The 24,404-nt window shown below is 40.2% G+C and overlaps 2 protein-coding genes across 2 annotated transcripts; both read right to left on the reverse strand.

The window, feature by feature from the left end:
- Positions 1–985: 985 nt before the first annotated feature.
- cldc1 (C-type lectin domain containing 1) lies at positions 986–4,152 on the reverse strand. Its single transcript, XM_080857648.1, has 6 exons — positions 3,726–4,152; positions 3,199–3,309; positions 2,878–3,033; positions 2,511–2,662; positions 1,551–1,672; positions 986–1,233 (listed from the first exon to the last, which is right to left on the reverse strand). The coding sequence occupies exons 1-6, from the start codon at positions 3,823–3,825 to the stop codon at positions 1,071–1,073; spliced, it is 804 nt and encodes a 267-aa protein (XP_080713774.1). The 5' UTR covers positions 3,826–4,152; the 3' UTR covers positions 986–1,070.
- A 959-nt stretch (positions 4,153–5,111) lies between these two features.
- LOC308380091 (uncharacterized protein) lies at positions 5,112–14,805 on the reverse strand (the record flags this gene model as incomplete). The annotated part of the gene is made up of 12 exons (XM_080857368.1): positions 5,112–5,496; positions 6,422–6,468; positions 6,823–6,929; positions 7,252–7,509; positions 8,271–8,660; positions 8,877–9,134; positions 9,447–9,599; positions 10,202–10,369; positions 10,673–10,740; positions 13,297–13,335; positions 13,875–13,991; positions 14,777–14,805. 12 exons carry the CDS (start codon positions 14,803–14,805, stop codon positions 5,463–5,465), a joined length of 1,668 nt encoding a protein of 555 aa, XP_080713494.1. The 3' UTR covers positions 5,112–5,462.
- Positions 14,806–24,404: the final 9,599 nt, after the last annotated feature.

Consider the following 24,404-nt stretch of genomic DNA (forward strand, 5'->3'; position numbering starts at 1 on the left):
GTGGGGTAGCCTGAGGTTCCTGAAATATGGAATGGAAGGGAGAAGGCATTTAGAAGGATATCGTGTATAGAACCCGGGACTGTGCCATCTTCGATCACACACTCCAGTTATCAGCAGTTATCTATAGTTTCAGTAGGCCTACATTTGTAATTCAAAATTTCTTAAACAGCTTAGGTTTACAGAACATTTGTGACAGGGCTGAATCTCCTAATTTTAATCTCATCTGAACAAAACTAAGACTATCCCCCCCCCCCCCAATTTTTTTTTTTAAATCAGCAACATGTAAAGTCGCAGGTTTGCATAATAATAGCACTGTGAGCTTCTGCCTATTGCATATCATAAATATACTGTGTGCATTTAGTTTTATATAAATATACTGTGCTGTATATGAAAATGAGTAAATACACATAATGTTCATGTAAGTCATCACGGATAATAGAAAACCTTCTCTCTATATCTAACTGCTCCTGGGGGCATGTGGTTTTGCTCTCTGTACTTTCTCCAATAAGGGGATTCTACAAGGTGGGTGTTCTTCACTGGACTCAAAATCAGTACGAGAAATCTGAGAAAGACTAGTTCCTAGTCTTTTTTACACGTAGTAAGTTTCAATAACTCCATACCATTACATATCGACATTCAAGGAGCAAAGATGAGACGTCGTTGTGTGGTGAGAACTGATAGAAAATCGTAAACAACAACAATCGCCGGTGGGGAGAAGCCATTTTTCCATTGACTGGAAGCCTGCTTTATTTATTGTAGGTTACAAAAAATAAAGAAAATGGCGGCGATTGTTGTTGTTATCGCTTTTCTATCAGTTCTCACCACACAACGACGTCTCATCTTTGCTGCTTGAATGTCGGTATGTAATGGTATGGAGTTATTGAAACTTACTACGTGTAAAAAAGACTAGAAATTGAATGTTTATTTTTAAGCCTCGAAAGTTGCACTGGGTGCCTTTAAGATTTTTCAGGAATTTATTCTTGGAAGTAAAAAAAAAAAGCAAGTACCAAATTACAGTATCAATTTTTCTGACAGGAGCAGAGAAAGAAAGGGTTGTCATCCATTCAACTTCAATCAATGTCAAAAGCATCCATTTGACAGATGCGCTTGTAGATGTGCTCGCAGGGCACATCAAACCAGGACTTAGAGCGGGAGTCCAGAACTGCGCAGTCTTCTCCATGGATACCCCCCGACTGGTGGTTGTTTGGTTCCGACTCCCATTGGCTCCAGTACCTGCGGGACACAGCACAGAGCTTTCAGTAAAAAACTAATTCCGGAGTTGTGGCACTACATATGCTATATACTGGTAACTCCAGTAGCCTTATGGAGTGGAAGGCTGTTAAAGATTGTAGAATTAACAAAAGGGTTTGAACAAACACCTGCACAAATCATACATCAAACTAATCTCTTTGGGTTATAAAGTCACTATTTCCCCAAGCTTTTGCATGCCTCTTGATCAGCACATTAGCTTTCTCATCGCCTGTCTGTCGTTGCATCGACAGTTTAATGAAGAAGTCCTCCAGTGTTGAGATATTGAGTGATATACATACGTGTCATTGACAATCCTGTTGTCCACCCATTTCCAGATTCCCTCCGTCTCCATGTCTGACAAACCAATCCAAAAGTGATAGTCAAAGCTTCCACTCTTCTTTGCCTCGACCTCCAGTAAGTCCTGAAAATGAAGGATCAGCAGACCACACAATCATACCTGGGCGCTCTCAGCTCAAGAACACACACCCACACACACATTTAAAGATAAGGCAAGATTTTAAAAGTCAAAACATCATGAGAACTCTGCTAAGTACATTATGGGCAAATTTTACAGCATCTCTGCCAAATGTGCACACTGCCTTCATATCACATAATATGTACAATGCCTGTAAAGTGTTTACAATGCAGTGAGTAAGAGAACATGTTGTCAAGTGCATGTGCTTTGTACTATGTATTTTGTGCAAAAATGTTTATAATGCTATGAGTTTACTATAAGTATTAAATACGTTTTTACTGTAAGTATATTCTCAGGAGTGTTTAGGGTCACTTTGATTTCCTTAGGTCATGACTACATTCTTGGGACTACATCTACTAAAGGTAGAGTCCACTATTCTAATCCAATACACTTTTTCAGTGAACAGCTCCTCACGATCCTCTAGCTGTCCATTCTGTGTGTGCACTCAAAAAAGCATTACGCAGTCCTTGCTCTGTAAATGGTAAACGATCATAGTGGCTTGGATCGAGCCAGAAACAATTCCAGCTAATCAACACGCTGCTTCAGGAGCACAGAAGGTTGTGGTGTGATTTGATTGGCTATTGAGCTCAAGAATCATTAATCTTTCGCTCTTCAAGTACCTCAGCCAATCATTGTAATGCCAGAAATGTCATTTACATGTGCAACTTACTAAAAATTCAAAAATATAGGCCGGAGTTTGTGCCTGTTTCAACTTGCTAAATGGAACGGTCATGACCCGGGGAAATCCGAGCAAACGCGCATCATAATGTGCTCATATACTCACATGCTGCGTGTGACTGTATAAGATGGCTAAATGGCTGCCCATGATGTCACAGCTCTCCCTGCTCTTCTCCCAGTCCATTTTATCAGGGCTGAAGTGGTAACACTTATCCTCCAAATGCAACCAGCCTTCTGGACAAGGACTGCACTTCCTCACTGCAAGGCCACATGGAAGAGGCAGCCAGCAGAACAACCAAGAAAGAAAAAAGAGTTTGTACAAAAAAGGATGAATTAGTAGAGTGAGTCATAGCCAGTGTGTAGGTGGTGACTGAAGAAAGTATGGGAAATTACTACTGAGCCACTTCATTGATTTCCTCAGGCTGGAATGGAGCACTGCTCCTTTCATACATGCAGCCTGTTTATCCATTTACCTGTCTTGGAACAGCTGGCTCCCAGGTCTGAATAGTCCATGCACAGACGATTGTATCGTGTCTGCATGGAGTTCAGTTTCAACACTGGTGTTAAGTCATTTTGATCATGACTCTGTATTTGAGATTCTGATGTACTGTCATAAGATCTGTTGAATACTGTTGAAGCACACACACACACATTTTTTGTCAGATACACTAAATAACACTAAGAGTAAGTAATGTGTAAGCGTGTGAGAAACATGCTGAATCACCAATGTATTCACATTCAGGAGAGCAGGAAATATCTAATAAGGGAGATGGCGATAGAAATCATTGACTTACATAGAACGCCCAGTACAATATTGGCACAAACCGATGCCAGCAAGACAGTGAACACAACCAGGACAGTCTGACCACGCAGACACTCCACCCCCCTCTTCACCCCAGAGGCACCTGATTGGACACATCAGACATGAACTCACTGATGGAAACCTCATTGCCCTGAGGAACAGTGTCACAATGATAGCAATGGAAGGCTTTATATAAATAAGAAGAGGAATGAAGAGTTCTTTATGGCCTAAAAAATCCAACCCAGTTTGTCCATTACCATCTGCACTGGGTGCAATAATTGAACTATGATCCTGGATAGAAACAACTTGGTGATGAACGGCATAAAATGGCTTGTTTCGCTCTAACCACCATGAAAATCTTAATAATTGCATTGAGAGCTAAACTGCGTAACCATAAAAACCATAAAACACAGACCAGCTCTGATAAACTATTGTGTCTCTCTGCTGCCATACATGATTCCAAAGCGCTAGTAAATATTAGTGTGCATGCCATCCATATATTTTGGTACCTTTGCCTACCTTCAGTGGAGGTGTAGAGAATAGGAGTTTTACCTCTGGGCGAGAGCTCCTCAGTAAACTCATGCAGGGATGTGTAATGCTCAGAGTTGTCCATGGCCATGTTTCAGGATAAATCACCCCTTCTGCAAACCACAGGCTGTTGCGTTCAACAGACGAGAAAAAGCAGTTGAGTTTTATTCTGTGGAGAGGCCAGTTAGTCAGCACTGTTAGGCACTCCTCTCTCCAGAGCCAAATCGGTGAAGCACACAGAAAGTTCAAGTTAGTGCAAACCCACGCTGCGATACGGACTCTCAAGGGCTCTGTGTTCGTTAAACAGTCAATTTCTTCTCTCCCTGCAAGGGTCCTTTCTTGTAACTCAGTCAGGCTTACACTGACAGCTCCCAGCTTCTTTCAAAACCTTATTTAGTGTCCACACTCCCTCTGTCTCTGTCTTTCAGTTTCTCCCTCTGTCTCTGTCTCTCTATCTAACTCCCTGCCTCTTTTTCTATCCCATGTTCTCTCTCTCTCTCTCTCGCTCTCTCTTTTCAGAAGAATTGTGCAATATGAACGGGGAATCAGTGAGACTGTGGAACACTGGGGAAGGTTTGGGAATGTTTGGAGGGGCCGGTAGCCAAGTGTGACGCAAGCATTAAAGAGGGGAAAAGTAGTACACAAGAACATACATTTGTAAACAAGAACCTGGCAGGATATTGAATTATGATCCAGACACGAAGGGGAGAGATAAGAACGTCCTGTATTTGGAAAAGGAGAATCATTCTTGGCACAGTAACACAAATTGTCCAATTGAATAAACATGTGGAAAACCTAGCGTGGGAGGGTATATTACAGTAACTCTCCTGAAACAAGTTTTGCAAAGATGTTCTGCTATAGCCCAACATTCACCATTTTCATTTTGTATTGCTCTATTGAGGACTTTTCACTTAATAAGACCAGTCAGGTAATCAAACCACCTTAAATGACTTTGCTTCCACATGGCTATTTTCCCAGTGTTTGAGGAGATCAAAGTACTCTGTGTCCACAAAAACAACAAGCAGCCATGATATCTTCCAGACTGTGACACAGCAATTTCACAACTCACTGTTTTTTTTTAGTGACTTTGCAGAAACATTAGACCCGGCCAAAGCAGGTGGGTCGCTTTTACATTAAGGCCTGATCTTGTGAGTTCACAGCATGACATTTCCACCATGTTTAATTTCCAATCGGTTCAAATCACAGTGTGCTATCCAGGGCTGGATGGATTGCAAAACTCTAAACTCTAGAAGATTCTACCACATCACTGAATTATTATTATTCCACATATTGAGCAATGGGATAATTCAGAGACAAAAAACAACACTCACTTATTTCTTTATTTGAAATTGAAGCTTAAATGTGTACAGAGGTAAGTAAGCATATTTTAACTGTTAGAGTGGCATTGCAAATATGTACATATAAATCTTTTATACAGAGTTACGCTAAAAGTAAGTTATTGTTGGAAAATATATTGTCAAAAATCAGAACAGTAAAAAATATATTTAGAGACAGCAATGTTCTTATAGAGGACCAACCTCCAGACTTACTCAGCTGTGATAAAATGTTATTAAATTAGTTTCTTGTATATTTGACAGGTACTTTGAAGATGCTGGGTTCTCGCTTAACTCTATTCTTCTGTCCAGTGAACCATTAATAAAATGTGTGATGTCGATGATGACAATGACAGCCAAAACGTCTTTGTCCAAGAAATGTCCTTTCGCTCATTCAGGTCCTGTAGAATCCTTTTTGCGGATTAGGGCTGAATTTAAAAAAAAAGTTGAGAGGGAGAATGAGGGAGATAGAAAAAAGAAAGGGCGAGAGAGAGAGAGAGAGAGAGAGAGAGAGAGAGCGAGAAGGACAAACAGGCAAAGGGAGTAACAGAAAGAATAATGAGACAGAGAAAGCAAAAGAACATTATGTGTAGTCTACTGTCAATCTGATTTAAACGCAACATTATGAGTCAGTCAAGGTAAAAACTGAGACTTTGTCCTTCATTATCAACCAAATACTCACAACAGAAACATGTAAAAGGAGCTTAAGTACAAATCAAGACGTGAAGTGCATTTGGTAACAAGCAAATCAAATACTCCATTACAAATTTTAAGAATACAATACAACATCAAGGTATGAATTGTGTCATTGTGGACACTGATTGTGTCTTATGTTTCCAAATATAAAAAATGAAAAGGCAAAGAGTACATTTATTTAGAAAGTCAGCATTTGTGAAACAATATTTCTGTAGAAAAAGATAAATTCCTAGCAATATTTTTGTGCATGGGGAACATCAATTTAGACACCAACTCTTATCTCAAATAATCTTAAAGGTAAGGAAGGGCTGTGATCCGATACAATTGTCAGCAAACCTGGCTCTGACTTAAAGACAGATCCGATCAAAGACACACAGAGAGAGAAACAAGATCAAACGGATTAGAGAGCACACTAAGCCACAGGCATGCATTAGAGTGGATCTAAAGCTCAGTGTGAGAAAGGAGACAGAGAGAAAGCAAGAGCGAAAGAGAGAGGGAGAGAGAGAGATGAAGAGGCAGAGAGAGATGGAGAGACAGAGACAGAGAGACACAGAGTAAGTGAGGGAAGGAAGGAGAGAATAAGAGAGATGCAGACGGAAGTGAATGTGGTTTTGTGAGGTTAAGGTGGATACAGGAAGCACAGGCCACAATACTCACTCTTTGCAGCAGCAGAATCTGGTCTTACGCCTCTGTGTCCTTCTCCGCTAGAAACAGAAGCACAGATGATTGACTTGCTGCAGGTGACGGACCGTTTACTATTGGCAAGGTGTTTAACCACACCTTACGATCCTATTGGCAATCTATTCTGAATATGAAAATCATTATTCTCATATATCCCACACATTTTGTATTCATCTGCCTCATACTTTCACGTTTAGTTCCCTGAGGTAACAGACAGTTTCCTATGCAAACATCCACAACACACCCATACACATTGACTATTGCTGCTACAGCCACACAAAAGCCTTCTTTAACCAGATTTAACCATCTAACTCGCTGCCCCCTTCACCGTTCATCCCCTTCAGAGAACTCCATGCAGAGGTGCATCAGGAGGTTACCTGTCTGTAGCGTCTCATCAGGGACCTGCCGATGAAGATGAGCAGGATGACAATCAGCCCGGTGCTGGCGACGCCCACCCACAGCCACACATCCACCGGGACGGGCTCTGCCAGGAACAAGTGCACAGAAAAGCACCAGGGATGAAGTTTGGGTTCAGTTGACCCCACCCCATTCAACTCAATTACTTGACTGTTTTCGAGACTTGCACCTGCAGAGCTATGACACTGTAAGTGTAAATGCCTTGATAAACTGTAAGTGCTATGACGAACTTAATGATGCCTGATGATCTGTTATTTGAAGTTCCATACATATGAAGAATCATGATACTGGCCTACAATAAACTGAAGTAGCATCCCTGCAATAGTAGGGTTGTCCAGTGATCATGCTAAGCCATCAAACTCCCTAACCGTCCCCATCATCATTCTCACCTATCTTGAGCAGCACTTCAGCATATGTCAGGAGCGTGCCATTCCTCCGCAGCTCACACCTCCACTTCCCTCTATGGCCCACAGACAGCGTGGGGATGAAGCAGGTGTTGGCCTGAGGCGAGGAGCCCTTAGCGGGGAGGGGGGCGCCCTTCGGAGGGATCCACTTGACTTCCTGCTCGGGGGCCAGGCTGTGTCCCAGTGTGCAGGTGAGATTCAGTGACTGACCCTCAAGGGCAGAGGTGCTCGGCCTGGCAAAAGCTGTGAGAAAGAAAAAAAGAACAGGTAGACAGACAGCCAGAAGGACAGACAGACAGAAAAAGAAAGAAAGATACACAGATAAATAGATAAACAGATAGATAGACAGATAGACAGATAGGAAGATAGGAATAATGAAGGAAAGGAGAAAAGGCAGAAAGTAAGAACACACGCTGTGAGTCATTTAATAGCTCCTGCCGGTTTGTTCTGGCACTGTAAAGGCTCATTAGGCCTCGCTAATAGAGCTGAAGGAAAAACACGTCTGTTTTCTCCTGAGCTCAGCCATGCTGAGGACCATTAGACTGATATGCTCTCCTCATACAGCGGCATTCACACAGCCATGAATAACCATGGAGATAAACACGTAGCTCTGACACAGGAAAAGAAGTTGACAGACAGAAGCTGATGTAGCTTCATACACAATATTTCTCTGTCTCTGTCTCTCTCTATAGATACCAGCTAATAAAAAATGTCTCTCAAGACATGTCTCCTGTTTTCTCTGACCATGAGTCATATTTGTGTGAGATGAATAATAATATATATAGCCCACTGATTGGCAACGATTCAGATTAAAACATTTATGTTTTTAAATGCAGTATTTAGTTAAATGCACTAGTGTATTTGTATTTTTTCTACATCACTGGTGAATATCAAAATCTGCTTGTCTCTCCAGAAAACCATCAAGGGCTTTTAGAAGCCACACAACACACTCCATCTCCCCCTCCACACACACCCCATGCACACACACCTGACTCAACCCTTACCCTGTAGAACCTCCACCTTGATGACCCGCTCCAGGTTGACTGTCTTGAACCTCAGTGCACAGGTGTATGTACCCCTGTCCTGTGTTGTCACAGCCTTCTTACTCAAAGACAGGTTGTTCCCCTGGGGTCCTTTCTCCAGGGCAGAGCCGTCCATCCGGCTGCCTGCCGTGATGTTCCAGCGTGGGGTTGAATTTGCAGAGAGGGAGGCGAGCAGATGGGAATCCTTGGGGACCTGCTCAAGGCCTGGGTCGGGGAGAAAACTCCAACTCCCTCCCTGGAGGCCTTTGCTCAGGACCATCTCCCATTCCACCGGAGAGGAGATAGAGCAGGGCAGCTGGAGAGGGGCATGGACAGACGTGTAGATCGCCTCTTTGGGTGATGGAGAGAGGTCTGGGCATGGGTAGAGGAGTAGGAGAGAGGGGGACAGAGTTGTGAGGACAGAAGGAAGAAAAATATTTCTCACTTTGAACTAACTTTTACACTTTTACACAAGCGTAAAACATTTTACTGTTTTACTTTGCTATTCCCTCTGCTGAACATTTTAAAGAACTCAGTGCAATCCCCAAATTCTGCCTTGAAAGCACACATACTGTGATATGGTCTTACCTATAACATGAATGGTGGTTGTTGCATCAGCTTTAAGTCCATTAACTGAACAGGTCCAAACACCCTTATCACGCCCTGACATATTTGCTAATGTAAGTGTAGAGCTGCTAAAGGTTGGGCGAGGGACATCACTCTTTCGTGTACTGTCCGCGGTCTCTGGGGGGAGCCAGGTTAGTTTTGCCCCTGTTCCAGATTTCACCTGGCAGGTCAGCGCTAGTGTGGCCCCAGAGAGAACCACTGAGGAAGGAGCCAGGGATACTAAGAGACAGACAAGGATGAAATGAAGAAGGAGAGGGAGAAAGAAAGTCAGCATCAAAAGACAAGCAAAGAGTTTGCACTCAGTTTAACTTTGCAAAGCCTCAATGATGGGAGATCTCGGTTGAATTTGCTGTGCAATTCTGTTTGGGACCACACGGGGGCATACACCCTCCTTACATATGTGGCCACATACATGAGTATTTTCTTATACAAAATTTTAAATATAAAATGTCAATAAAAACTCCGATTCAGCTGTATCTGAAGTCCTCCTCTCTCTGTGTCACTATCTGCCTCCTCTCTTAAATAGCTTACCCTCGTACAGCCGGTACTCTTTTTCTGCCTTTTTGGTTTGCTTCTCTTTCAGTTCATACTTGAAGTATCCAAAGTCTGAGCCATTAACATTGCTGATGATGAGGGAATAGTCAGAGTTGCGTACAGAGACCCTGTTCTTCCAAGGGGGTTTTACTGTAAAGAAACGAATAATCAGGATTTCCCTCATTTTTAAGAAATTCTAGTAGATCATACATTGATCATACATATAGACATTGATCACACACACACACAGAAAGACACACACACACAAAGACAGACACACATATATACAGAGAGAGAGACAGAGAGACTGACACAGCCACACACACATACACACACACACAGCCAGACACACACATACACACACACACACACACACACACACAGACAGAGACACACTTACCCCCCCCCCCCCACACACACACACACACAGCCACACACACACACACACACACACACACACACAAACACACACACAGACAGAGAAACACACACACACACACTCAAACACACACACAGAAAGACACACACACACACACACAGACAGACACACATAAATACAGAGAGAGAGACAGAGAGACTGACACAGCCACACACACATACACACACACACACACACACACACAGACACACACACACACACACACACACACACACACACAGCCACACACACATACACACACACAAACACACACACAGACAGAGACACACACACACACACACACACACGCACACACACTGAATGATTGGCTTACTATCGGTTCCACCCAAGCCGTGCTTGCTGAACACCTCTTGTGGTTGGTCATTCAGCCCTGTTCCAGTCCAGTACCAGGTCATGTAAACTCCATCCTCTATACCATGTTGTGTGGGGAACCGGACAGATTTTCCCACCTGAGCAAACATTGCCTCCGGCTCTTGAGCCACTTGTTGAGAGAGAGGCAATCAGCGTCAGAGTATTGGGGATGGGGTACAGGGAATCTGTTTGGACTTTCTTATTCATTGCTTGGGTCCAAATGGATTGATGCATGGGATTCTAAAGTTCACTTCAAGCATTATAAACCATTTGATTAACATGCAAACATTGACAAATTAACATACAAATTGACAACGATGTACATTAACAACAACAACCCATTTTCATTTGCAATGAAAGATTGAAAACAGGATACAAGAATAACGTCAATGCCATACCCCAAATGCTTCTGCCTTTGTAAATAGGAACTTACATGTCGGACAGATTGCAATGATCAGAAGTAGTGGCGCTACCCAAACAGCATACATTGTGTCCCTTTGCCTGAAATAGTGAAATCGTTCAGGTGATAAATAAACTACTTAACCTTGTTAAGCAAAGACAACTTAGGAGAGAGAGATAAAGGAAGGGGCTTGTGGTGGGCTCAGATTTCTTTAGAGAGAGAGAGAGAAAGAGAATGAGAGAAAGAGGAGGAGTGAGAAAGAGGCCTTGTGGTGGTCTCTGGCTGACAGACACACAGAGCGGAGGGGGGGAGAGTGGCAGGAAAGCGAGAGTGAGAAGCTGCTGTGGTGGGCTGTGATTTGGAGAGCTGTAGCTTCTCATCCCTTTCTTCTTCACCTCCTCACCTCCTCCTCCCTCTTTCACGCCCCCTCTCTTCCTCCCCTGTTCCACGAAAGGCGGATTTCTCCACGCTTAAGAGAAGAAAAAACACACGCCTCATCGCCTTTGCCAGCCCTTGTGGTGAATGGCACGTGAGTGTGTCTGTGTGTGTATTTGTGTATGTGTGTGCGTGTGTGTGTGAGAGACAAAGAGAGACAGAGTGTGTGTATGACTGCGATTGAGGTGTGTTTGATGAACATAAAAAGTGGAAAAGCCAAAAGCACAAAAGAGGACTATATGCTTTAAATCCCTTCATTAATTGAGAGATTTGTAATGCAAGAGGAAGAAATAACTAATCCAATTTGATTTGACCAATACCACTTCCATGGACGTATTTAAGGGAAAATCATTGTTAAGCATGGAACAGAATATGAACCTTATTTCTATGCACTGCTTCAGCTGAGCAAAAATCATCGCATCTAAAGAGAGATATTAACAGCATCTTATGAAAAAAATGACAGATATGGTATATTAATGCGTGATTTACATTTTTGAAGTATAGAATTAGTATTTCAGGTTTGTTTATTCATTTATTTTACATTAAGCAGACATTTAAATATGAACATTTGAAAAGTTGGATTGGTAAAGCCGGGATCTTGTAAATGGGAGCGCAGCACCAACGGGCATAGAGGCACGGTGGCCAAAGCAATACAGTTTTATACCAAAGCAAATACCCATTATTGGCTTATGTTTCATTTCCATACAGTAATTAGAGAAGGTCCTAGAAACATCCATGGGAATGAACCTAGTTCTAACACACAAGAATGTGTGCTTGTCCGCAAATGATGATACTCGTAAAGCTTTGTGACGGATTAAGAATAATAGATATTTCATCAAAAACTACTACACAGTGCATTTTTACATAAAATGTGTACTATGTAAATGATTAGCAATCATAAAATAGAATTACTTGAATGGTACAATGTGCTATACATAAACCTTTTTCAGCTGTACGTTGAAATCCAGTTACATCCTGTGCGCTTAATTAAAGGTGTATAGGTAAAGCAATGTAAATGATGAAATAATGAAAATATAAGGCTAGTATGCGAAGCTATATTTTGTGTCCTCATATCATTGTGTGCCTCTGCATATTATTTTAGTGCACTGACTTTCTATAAATACTATTGAATTCATTATTTTGTCTCCAACATTTGTCTAAAACATCACTTTAAACTACAACAAGAAAGGAGGTGTTGACTGAATATATTCTATCTCTGATTGCAGCTCATATTACCCTGCAATCTACCATGATTATAATGATGTCTTTGTTCTTATCCTATTATCAGCTATCTAGCTATGAAGTGCTACTACCCTACTTGAAACTCCACTTCATAAGAAATGAAAGTGTTTCAGATGACACAGTAATATGATGTCATTGCTGCATATTGATAAGCCAATTAGATCATTTCTTCATCATTTCCCCAACTATTAGCCATCAATACATTAGAAATGTATCATCATGAGAACAGCAGTAACTATGCGGCAGTGCTTTGGGAACGTGCAGCAAAAGAAGATTTAGAGACAGCACAGAGGAAGCGCAAAGAAACACTGAAAAGAGAGAGAGAGAGAGAGAGAGAGAGAGAGAGAGAGAGAGAGAGAGAGAGAGAGATCACACCTGAGGAGCTAACCCAGAAAAACAGATGATCTAGCCTGTGGTCAGGGCGGAGGTTAAACAGTAAACACAGAACGAGTGAGCTAGCGCTAGAGAACAAGATGGAAGGAGGAGAGAAAAGAGGAGGGAGAGAGAAAGAGGAGAAGTACAAAAAAAGAGAGGGGAGGGAAAGAAGAGAGTTGGTGAAAAAGAATGAGAATGTTTGGGGTAGGGTAATTACTATTAATAAGAGAAATATTACAATATTGGTTGAAGAATTTCATGTCTGACAGTATCATAGATTTTTAAATAAATATATCGACATTTAAACAATGACATTACGGCTCTTTAAAACAGCAATTCTCAGACTAGCTGGAGAGCCTATGCATAGAAATATTTGAGTTTCAGAGCATCAGTTTCTAAAAAACTAATAATAATTTGAATGTCAAAGTCTAAACTCTCTGCTGATCCTAAAATGCAACAGGCCGGAGGGTCCAATCTACACTGCGGCAATCAATTTGGTCTGTGTTTCTGGTCATGAGTGGGCCTCCTGTCAGGTCAGGTCAGAGCACAGACAACAGACAACAGACAACAGACAACAGACAACAGACAACAGACAACATACTTACATGGGCCTGTTACTGTTCCCGCAGATGGAAATGACTGTCCTGAGGAGAGAATCACACAAGATCTTCAGGGTTCGGAGTTTTGCATTCACTCAAAAAAAGATGCTAGTAAATGATTTGACCCAAAAATAAGTTTCAATTCTTATGTATACATTTTACCATTATGATTATTTTGACACTTGTGACAATAACACTTGTATACACAAGGTTGTTTTCATTTTAGCGCTTGGTTAGTCCTGTACCTAATACACACACTGTTATGCGTAAAGCCGCTTTTGCTACAGATTATACATTTATGATCAAAAGTGGCATTTTGTGGGTGATGGTTTAGACTAGAGTCTTTTGTCCATTACCCTCATGAAAGGAATGCATATGTGAAGAAACGCCATGGATTATATATGCGCTGCACAAATACAACTGAACCGGCGTCAGACAAAACGATGTTACTTAAAAAGCTCTTGCATTGAAGGATAAATGAAACAAAGCAAAGTTTGAATACAACAGTGTTTAACATACCAAATGCAAATATTACAGCACACATAACTACACGTTTGATATGAGTGGTTTGTAATTGTACTTACATTCGAGGACCAGGATGTCGGCCTCTGACACGGATGAAATCTTGACGGATGTGTTCAACAGCAGGAAAGCAGATGCTTATTTGTATGCCGTTGACTGCCCCCTCACCTCTGATTGGTCTAAAAGCGATGAGGAAATGACATGAGATTGGTTAAGAATGTAGAATTAATAAATTGGTGGACAAAGGAAAACTTTCAGAGACGTGTGTCCAAATGATTGGCTGCTGAAGGTACTAAATTAATAGGCTAAAACCGCTCATCATGATCGTGATCGATCGCAAGAACTGTCACACTGAAACAATGTGTGAAACAACGCATTGTGTATTGAAGTATAAAACCACATGATAACGAAGTTTCGGAAATATTATCCCCTTAGAATGACAATAATTTTTATTTTAACAATTGTATTTTACCCCAGTCTAGTCTGACGCCGTCTGTTTAAGCGGATAATTTAAATTCATTAGAAAACATGGGGAATCCAAGATAATGCTATTCAACAGCGGGTACATTTAATTAAACCGGATTTTGCTATCTGCTTCCGAACATTTATTTGCATATTTCTTTACGGAATACACTGTAACTGCTGACCCAAAGATTCTTCCCCGTCGCTATCTCAGATATCTCTATACTTCAACTTCAACTGTGTTTGACAAATAAAATATTTATTATTCTGTTATTCTAAAATAGTGTTATTCTAGAACTTTTTACTATTGTTTTGTTTACTATTATTATTGTTTGGCTTTAGATGTAACAACTAGTCTGATTTTAGTCAGGTAGCCTTATGTACAAGTCCAACGCTTACTCACTAATTAGTCAGTACAAATGACTTTCTATGTCTGTATGTCATTACTTCATCCACTTTTCAGAGACATTGTTGTTAACTTATTTTAACTGATGTTATTTACATCACATCAGAGTTGTGAGAGAAATTCATTGCTTAAGAGCCCCGGAAAGTACACAGTGAAAAGGTTCATAGTTCAATAGCGCAGAACATGCCAGAACAGTGTTTTGCACTGCAAACCCAATCCCCATTGACTTTAAGGTTAATTTTCTGCATTTGTGAAGTGGATGCCCCACACAGCGCACACTCCTGAGAAAAAGCTCACAATTCTAGCAGCTTTCATCACCGCACAAGATGTTTTATGACACTGTGTGTCAATTACAAATTGTCTCTTCTGTTCAACTTCAATGATGATGCCGCACTTCAGGTGCTGCATTACGAGATATTTTCATTCAGCTCTCTTCTAGGTGGATTTTACAATAAGGTTACAATTGACTTCATGTAAAATAACTACACTGTGGGTTAAATTTCCATGTTTCACTGGCACTGTGTCTGGAAATGCACTAAATTAAAATTAAAATGGGGAACTAAAATATTTATTACATTGTTTTTCTATTTTTTCACTTCTTCAGTGTTTTAAGATTTGCCAGCACACATAGTGCAACCCCAAGAGTAACCCCAGTCCTCACCAGTCTCAACAGTCCAAAGCAGTACTGCAGGTCAGCCAGGAATCTAAGTCAGAGGCTCCAACACAATATGAATTTCACCCTTCCACTGAATTTGACCATTGACCATCTGAATTTGACCTTTTCCCAGGTGACAATTTCTATATGACTTTGGCGTTTTTCTATGATATTATAAAAACTAAATACATAAATATTATTTATTTAAATAAATAACATAACATAAATATATAAAAACACTGGATATTTGTATTTGATGTTATCATTCAGCGTCATCTGTATTTCCTGGGTAACTTAAATCCCAACTCTTATTCCGTCAGTGCTTTGGGCTCGAGCGTCCCAAATATCTAAAACTTTAATGAGAAACCATTCCCTGCAGTATGAAAGCTATTACGAATGTTTAACATTATTTCATATGCTGGTGCTTATTTGGACAATGACATTTACTTCGATGTTATGATGTTTAGTAGGAGTAGTAGTCCAATCAGTTATTTTGAAAGCATTCTGTCATATTGTCTAGAATCACCAAGTCGAGAAACCAGCTCAAGAAATATTGGAGCAAAACTATCATTTAGATTAGAGTTAATTTGGACTTCTGCAAAATGACATTGGTAGTTTGTGAAGCTTGGGTGCATTTCTCAAAAAACACTGTACAAACAGCACCGCACAATGTATTGCCTGGAAAATCCTGTAACTTCCTCAAAATGTCTCAAAAGTACATCTTTATGTCAATGAACATGTCAGTACATTCAGAATGGAAAGTCATGATGCATTCAATGCAGTCATGTTGTCAATGTACTTCCAAATGTACCTTTACTCACTATCTCTTTCACTAACAATGACTGATCATTAGAACTGGCTTCCAACCAACTGAATACTATGTCGTATAAGCTAAATGTTATCCATGTCACTAATTTCAACAGAACAAGTTGATGTAAGAACGTAATAGAAAGATGAAGAAAATAACCTGAAAGACACTAGACAGTATTCTCATTTACAGCCTGCTAAGAAACAACGGGAAACTCTTCTTGCATGCCACATGCACTCTTTGGGAACCAAGTAATTTGACAGTATGCAATCACAAGACTGGTGATCACAAACTTTTCACCTTCATTCAAACAAGAACATCTGCAATGCAATGAAAAAACTAATAGACGGAACTAACAGTAAAGGCCAAAACATTTCCAGATGTCTGTGTGGGATGTTTGGGGGGATCTGACTGCTTAACTGAGAAGCTGCATAATACATTTAGATCAACATGACGCGCAATTGATAATGTAGGTAAATGAAAACAGTAATACAAGTTTATTTGCATGAGTGAACCAAAGCATTTGCAGTTTGTTCAAAAGAATGAGAAACTGCTGTCTTGTGCGCAAGTGACTAGATGAACAAGTAGTTTTGAGAATTTCAACTCTGATCTGAGAAATGTACCAAAGTGACTGAAAAAAACTGTAATGCTATTATCACTGTCCTCCTCACTGACCAGTGCCAGTTGATCTATTCAAACAAGCAGAGACTGATATATACGCATAAAGAAACATGCATCGTGGACCACACAAGAACCAGACCCCATATGTACAATAGCACACATGGTCATGTTCAGATGGGAAAGACACAGAGTGGTCTGAACATACATGCTCATGTTATAAAAACAACTCATGAAGGTGGAAACAGCCACCAGACCACCGACAGCCACCTTCATGAGGCGTTTGAATTCTTTCTAACATGAGCCTTAATGTGTGTTCAGACCACTCTGGAACCAGCTCGGCTCAGAGCGCAGGTGTATCTGTGTCGGAGCCTCCGAACAGGGTGGTTTGCTGCAGCGAAACCACATGAAGGACCAAACAAACATGTCGCCTGCCTCACATCTGTCTCTCTGAGGTTTACCCTGCTCTCTGTCGACCTTCCTGCTCCAAACACCCCTGCCTCGTTAAACACAGGGTAAATCTTCCCTCTAGTCAACCTGGGTTCAAAATGTTTGCCTCAGAAACTCACATACAGATAGAAGATGAAGCTCTGTTGTGATGGAATATCTGGTAGATGGCTTACAGCTGGTTGGTGTCTTGTGATCTACACCAACTGTATTTTGGAAAATAAATGGTATTCTACTGAATCTCTCAGTGGAGGAAACATTGCTTGAAACCGGTCTCTGTTTTGCTCGGTCTTTCCGATGGGAAACACCTATGGTTGAGGGATCCCTGGTTAGTCACAGAGAGGCTACCCATTTCAGTCTGATTTCTGAAAGAGTGACAAACTGCAGCGGTGCATCAACTGAGGCGTTACAGAAAAAGAGTGGGTGATGTCCCCACATGCTTTCAAATCGTCTATCCCCTAGCGTGTGTCATTTCCCCGTTGAACCCCGCTAAGACGTGATCGAAAATTAGTCCCCTGGGTCATACTGTAAAGTGCTGCCGTTTGGTTCTATAAACATGGGACATACAGTTAACTTTGTAAAGATTTGTCAGGCCACACAGAAATGTAACCTTTTGTACACATGAGGATGGAAGTGAAAACCTTGGTTACTGAGCATTACACACAGTAGCCTGTGTCCTGTGAACAGACAAGATTCTGTTGACCAGAGACTGAAATGAAGATCAATACCTGCTAAGCACTAGATCCAGAGTTAAAACCTGATTAGCACTAGATCCAGAGTTAAAACCTGATAAGCACTAGATCCAGAGTTAAAACCTGATTAGCACTAGATCCAGAGTTAATACCTGATTAGCACTAGATCCAGAGTTAATACCTGATTAGCACTAGATCCAGAGTTAATACCTGATTAGCACTAGATCCAGAGTTAAAACCTGATAAGCACTAGATCCAGAGTTAAAACCTGATTAGCACTAGATCCAGAGTTAAAACCTGATAAGCACTAGATCCAGAGTTAATACCTGATTAGCACTAGATCCAGAGTTAATACCTGATTAGCACTAGATCCAGAGTTAATATCTGATTAGCACTAGATCCAGAGTTAATACCTGATTAGCACTAGATCCAGAGTTTGCCTCAGTCTGGCTCTTTCTGTCTGATCCACCTTAAACATACATATCCGTTTTTTTAAGCCTGAACATCCTAAGCAAGACATCATGCATGAATTTATCTGTCGCATAACACTGTTACACTGCATTTATACATACATTACATACATACAAATACATTTGAACATGAGACAGTGCTATAACTAAACCGATGTCTTTTTAATATGTTTGACTCTTTTAGCTCTTTGACGAATAGATAGCATTTTACAAGTTGCTTCTGAGCAGACAAAAGACAACATATTCTCTCTATTTCATTTTACCACAGTGATACATATCTTTATCATGAACACATTTTAAAGTCGGTTTTGAGAATAGGATTGCCCATGGTTAGAATGACACAGTTATTAATGAAGGATTTAGCTTAAAAAGGGCTCATCCATTTAATATTAGCTAATATTAAGATGAAACTTCTCTCCTTTGCTCCTAATTGTTCTGAACATGGGTTCAACCCTTGACCGGTAATATTTGGTCAAGTTGCTTAGTTCTGTCTTTGCATACACCAGGAAGACTATTTGTGGATGATGACAAAAAAGATTTTCTTTGGTATTCTTTGGTATTTGAATATCAGTGTCATAAATGTCAAAATGTGTGTTTCTATTGTACTAAATTATTGACCAGATTCCCCAGAGGCTTCAAAAACACAAAAAGACAGTTTGTTTTAGTTTAGATGGGCAGCCATCACTAAAACTGCTTCGGAGCTCAAGATGTATATTTCACATCACTTGGATCTAAAAACTTGAGTGTGGATCGTTGATGTCTCACTATTTCTGCCACCTGCAAGTTTTTGCTTGCAGTAAACCTGGGATGAACAGCTATACCTAGGTAATGCATAGTCCTAATCACACACTTGTTGGATCGTCATTTCTGAATTAAACAGTTCTCACTCTTGAACTAGCATACCCAGTGACACTTGAATCTTTTGCGCAGGGCTGAAAATGGCAACAAACTAAATCGAAAACATGGAGGATTTGTCTATGCCATTTTATCGATTTCGGTTCTTGGCCTAATTAAATACAAATTCAAATACCACTTTAATCCCTATAGTGAAAGTGTTTGTGATGAACATGTTATAAAGTGTACACTGAATCATTCACACATTAGGCCACACACTGCTTTACTACATAGTAAGTGCTTAACTGTGTAATGATACGCCAGTGGGGAATGGAGTTGAAGTGTGCATATTGTTAAAGACTCACAGAAAGGCAGCTAAATGTCAATGGAAAGTAAACACAGACATGACAATATGACATTTGTTTTGATGACTGTGAAAATAGATGTTTTGAAGGACTATTCTGTAAAAGGGGAAGTTTTCCCCTCAGACAAAGCTTTCTTTGGAAATTATTGCGAAAACTGCATACTACAGTTCAATTTGCCTTCCTTTATTCTCAGATACATACGCCACATACACCATGTACACACACGCACACACTGATAATGACAACGCATCTAAAGCATCAATCTTTTAAAGGGTTGTGAGTGTGCGTGTGTGTGTGTGAGAGACAGAAAGACAATGTAAGAAAGAGAAAGAGTGAGAGAGAGAAAGATAGAGAGAGAGAGAGAGAAAGGGAGAGTTTTTGTGTGCGTTCATGAATACTTTATGTTGTAATAGGTTTCTTGTCAATGTCTAAGATGATGTGAAACTGGTGGATACAAAGTGGAAATATAGAGGGAGTAGCAAATGTCAGCAAATACCTCAGTTTCTCTCTCTGTGGAAAAATGCAGATAAAAATAGAGAAAGAGATTACGATGCAGTACTAGAGTGAAGAAACAGAGACACCAAAAAGTGAGAAAGCAAAAGATTGTACTTCAGACAGGCGAAGAAAAGGGCTGCATGTTTGAGAGGGTGAGAGGTACAGAGAGAGATAGAGAGAGAGAGAGAGACAGAGAGACAGAGAGAAAGAGAGAGAGAGAGAGAGAGGGATAGAGGGAGAGAAGGGGGGGGAGTGCGTGTGTGAATGAGAGGGGGAAAAGAGAGAGACTGACTTAGACAACCCAGGGTGAAATGTACGCCACAAGAGAGTACCAGGACATGGCTGAATTGGGCTCAGATGTCACCTTAGAGAGGAATGTCAAATTAAACAAACAGAAAAAGCGCGAGGGAATACTTATGAGTCAAAAGAAGGTAAAAGGTGTGGGAGATTGAGAAAGTTGCACAGGTATCTGTTTCTGTCTGAAAAGGGGGATCCTTGTTTTTCATCTTTAATAAGTGGGGGAGGTTTCTGACTACACTTCAAATGAGCTAAGTGTAGAGGAGACTCAGTGCAGTTGGTCCCAAAACAGCCGTTACCATCCCACCACCTTAACTCTTTAAGCCCAAACTAGAATCATTACGCCTGTTAGACAAAGGGCTATCCTGTTGACAGATGGAGGTCAATGTCTGTAAAGCATATATAAATGTGAGTTGTGTGTTGAAATATGATGCACTGCATACACGTTTAAAAAAGTTCCTTTTGGGTTAGCTGAAAAAGAGGCGGCTCTCTACATGAACCCTATCCCCATAACGAACCCTTTGTTGATAAACAGAAGGGTTCTACAGGACCAAATAAAGGTTCCTTAAGAGCCCTGAGACTGACACACAAAAGATCACAACCTCTAAGCAGAACCAACAACACTGAAAGGTTCTACATAGTTTGCCTATTGATTGAACTCTAGATTGTCTCACTCAATAGACACATACTATGAATACTGATGCACTGCAATAAAATTAACTGATAGAAGTTAAAACCTTAAGAAAAAAACATGCTGTTTTCTGGTGAATACTTCATCTATGCCTGTTCCTAAATGAAAACGTTACCAGTTCCATAAAATGGATTCAGTCATGTAAAAGAGGTTGATGATTATATTATTATTAAATGTAGAGCAACAAAACATCAAACCAATACGCATCACCGAACACTTTGATTGAGTACACGTTTTTATGTAACACATGATCCAAAAGCATAAAATGACTAAATGATCCCTAGGATAATGATTTTAATCTCATATGAGGTCAAGTGAATTATATCTGTTACAGGTCTTCTAGGTAAAGGCACATAGATGTCTGTCATTGTATCACGCCACAGGACAGGTTACGCTACATATGAGGCCGGGCTGCTCATTATCCATTACGTGTCTTTTTAATTACTTTTTCTCACCTTCAACTATATTTTGGGGTGGTGTTTGAAAAACTGCATTACCAATAAATTAGTGATATCAAGAGACAGCGATATCTTTCCCTAAAGAAAAAACATCACTTAGCTGCCTTTGTTCATACCTACAGTATTTCTAAATTAAAGCATGCTGTGCCTTATTCTTTATGTGCCAGTTGCTACATATAGAATAAGTGTTTATTTTCATATTTGACATTTATATACCAGCCTTCACTTGACCTCGTCCTTTTGCCGTAGCCTTCATGTATAGCACAAGGTATAGGCATACATACAATATCTGCATACAGATATGTATAACAACATGATGCTATTTTGCCATAACGGTACTGTGTCGCATATATCGGTTTCATATGGATTATTGTATAAATAAAATGGTTCATAACTGATAAACCACTGTCTGACCAGATGAGAATGGTTAAAAATGTCTGAACTGGATTTGTATAAACAATTTGAAATTGATAAATAAGATGATCACGTGGATGTTAATTTGCCATCAAAATTCAACTTGAAAAGAATAGAAATAGGAAAGTTCAGGTTTTCCATATTCAGGCCGTGAATGAACAAACACGTTCATGGCCTGAATACGGGAATCCCGAACCTTACAATTTATATTCTATTAAAGTCCATTCAGTGTTAATCATTAGTGCTGTGTGACTGAGCCACCACAAGACTGACACTTTGCTTCAACAAAAACTTCAATGCTGCATTTTGTCATCTTTAAACTGAGAGTATTGTATTTGATTTACAGTGCCTTTTGGGTGAAATGTTTGTCTGTAAATAAATGCAATCTACTGGTCATAATGCCTCCATCTTACATTACCGTGCAAGTTCTGCTGGCTCTAGACTCTAAACAGGCTTGCTTCGCTTAGTGAGGAAAGTTATTAAAAAAACTCATCAGTTTCTGTCCCTTACACTTATACAGGTGACTGAGATTGAATGTAATGCTGTACATCACTTTGTCATCTGAGTCTATTCCTTTATCAAGAGACTTCTCTGAATACTAAGGCGTTTGCCATATCCTGTCCACTTGTGGAGGATCAAGCAGTGTTCATCCTATTTTTCAAATATGTGCTTAATTCTATATTATTGGTGTGTTAACTGTCAGCAGTCGTCATCAGTTAAAAGAAGAATAGTCTTTAAAATGCTTTGGTTTATGCCTCAGATTGACGTGTGTCTCTTAATTGTAGTAAATGAAATGGAAGACATCCAAAATAACAGAGATGACAAAAATAACATATAGTAATAACATATATCCTTTATATACCAAGCAGCAGTCTTGATTAAGAGTGAGGTCAAATTCATGACAAAGTGTGACACTTGAGTTTTAGCGGAGTCCTCCATACAACCATAATAATCCTGTCACGGTTCCACCTTCTTTTTTAACAAGCATCATTATCCATACATGTACTGTGAATGTATACATTGACTTATATAAGCAAATTTGTCTATATGTATGCACTGTATATTGTACAGTATACTGTAACTACCTGGCTGTTGGGAAATCTTAGGGCAATTACAATGTTAGGCCTCAACCTACGAAGTGCACTTCACGGTCATCACCAAATCACCACACTGATTCATATTATTATAAACAACAGCAGTAAGTAAGTAAGTTAACGAACAAAGAAACTCATAAATAGACCTCAGTCTCACTGAATTATTGCTAAACTACATTTATCCAGCCTCGCAGAAGATACGTTACGCAATGACAGAAAGACACCCAAAGAGGTATCACACACACAGAAAAATTTGAATGTTAGACTAATCACACTCAGTGATATCTCTGGGATATCTTTCATTACTGGTGAGAACCATCAGCATGCTACAAATCACATGATTTGGAGTTATTGCTCCAAAATCATTCCACACTAGTTAGCTTTTCTTTTGCTCTCGTCTTACTTATGTTCCCCAACTGAGGTTCCAGAAATGTTTCTTATACAGTGGCTCATTTGTCAAAGACTCTTATTCATCTTTGAATGGCAAACAAGATTGTTGTTGTGAGAACTTACTTGGATGTGGAAAAGAAAGAGAGGGTCCCTTCGGTGTAGCAGAAACTGAGCCAGGTCGTTCACCTAAATAAAGAATTGAAACTGACAGGAAGCACACTGAACTGCTTGACAATCTATCTCTCTCTCTCTCTCTCTCGCTCTCTCCCCTTCTCAATGTTGCTTCATCTCTGTGTGGTTGATAGTAAACTGTTAGCTCTTATTTACGCCAGGAGGTCTTACTGACACAAAACACTTGCATGAGAGTGTGCAGGCATATTATCAAGAGTATGCATCAAGAGTATGCAGTCTCTGCACAGTAGAGTGAACCTTCTTATCAGAGACTAACATGTCAAAATTGTGACAAGCACCGTCAGGTGTGAAGCTGATCCACACATCTGCATTCCCTTAACTTTAATGTGTGTCTATGTGTGTCTGTGTGTGTGTGCGTGCGTGTGTGTGTGTGTGTGTGTGTGTGTGCGTGCGTGTGCATACACACACGTGTATGTTTGTGTTTCTAGTATTTTATACTACCAGCATGAGACCACCTGTGTGCAGCCTCTGCACCAGTTTATTGAGCGGTGAACGTACGCGCTCATTGATATAGGTTACACAGTAGACAGCTCATTGATATAGGTTACACAGTAGACAGCTCATTGATATAGGTTACACAGTAGACAGCTCATTGATATAGGTTACACAGTAGACAAACATAAAGATCCAACAAAATGTATACATTTTCAAAGTTTAATAGTTCAAAAATATACAACAAATATGATTGTGATCTGACATACAAATCTTTCATAAATATAGCTCTGAATACCTACAGTATATTGGGTTGAGGTATTGTTTACCTATAGAAATAACATGTCATTCCTTCTCCTATTCATGTCAACA

This window comes from Sprattus sprattus (genome assembly GCF_963457725.1).
Source record: "Sprattus sprattus genome assembly, chromosome: 19".
In the NCBI taxonomy this organism is placed as follows: Eukaryota; Metazoa; Chordata; class Actinopteri; order Clupeiformes; family Clupeidae; genus Sprattus; species Sprattus sprattus.

What these genes read in the sequence shown, in the direction of transcription:
- cldc1 (XM_080857648.1), bottom strand. Translation starts at nt 3,825, where the DNA reads ATGGCCATGGACAACTCTGAGCATTACACATCCCTGCATGAGTTTACT. An exon ending in TCTCTACACCTCCACTGAAG is followed by an intron (nt 3,310 to 3,725) that starts GTAGGCAAAGGT and finishes GTGTCCAATCAG; the next exon opens with GTGCCTCTGGGGTGAAGAGG. An exon ending in TATACAGTCACACGCAGCAT is followed by an intron (nt 1,673 to 2,510) that starts GTGAGTATATGA and finishes CTTCATTTTCAG; the next exon opens with GACTTACTGGAGGTCGAGGC.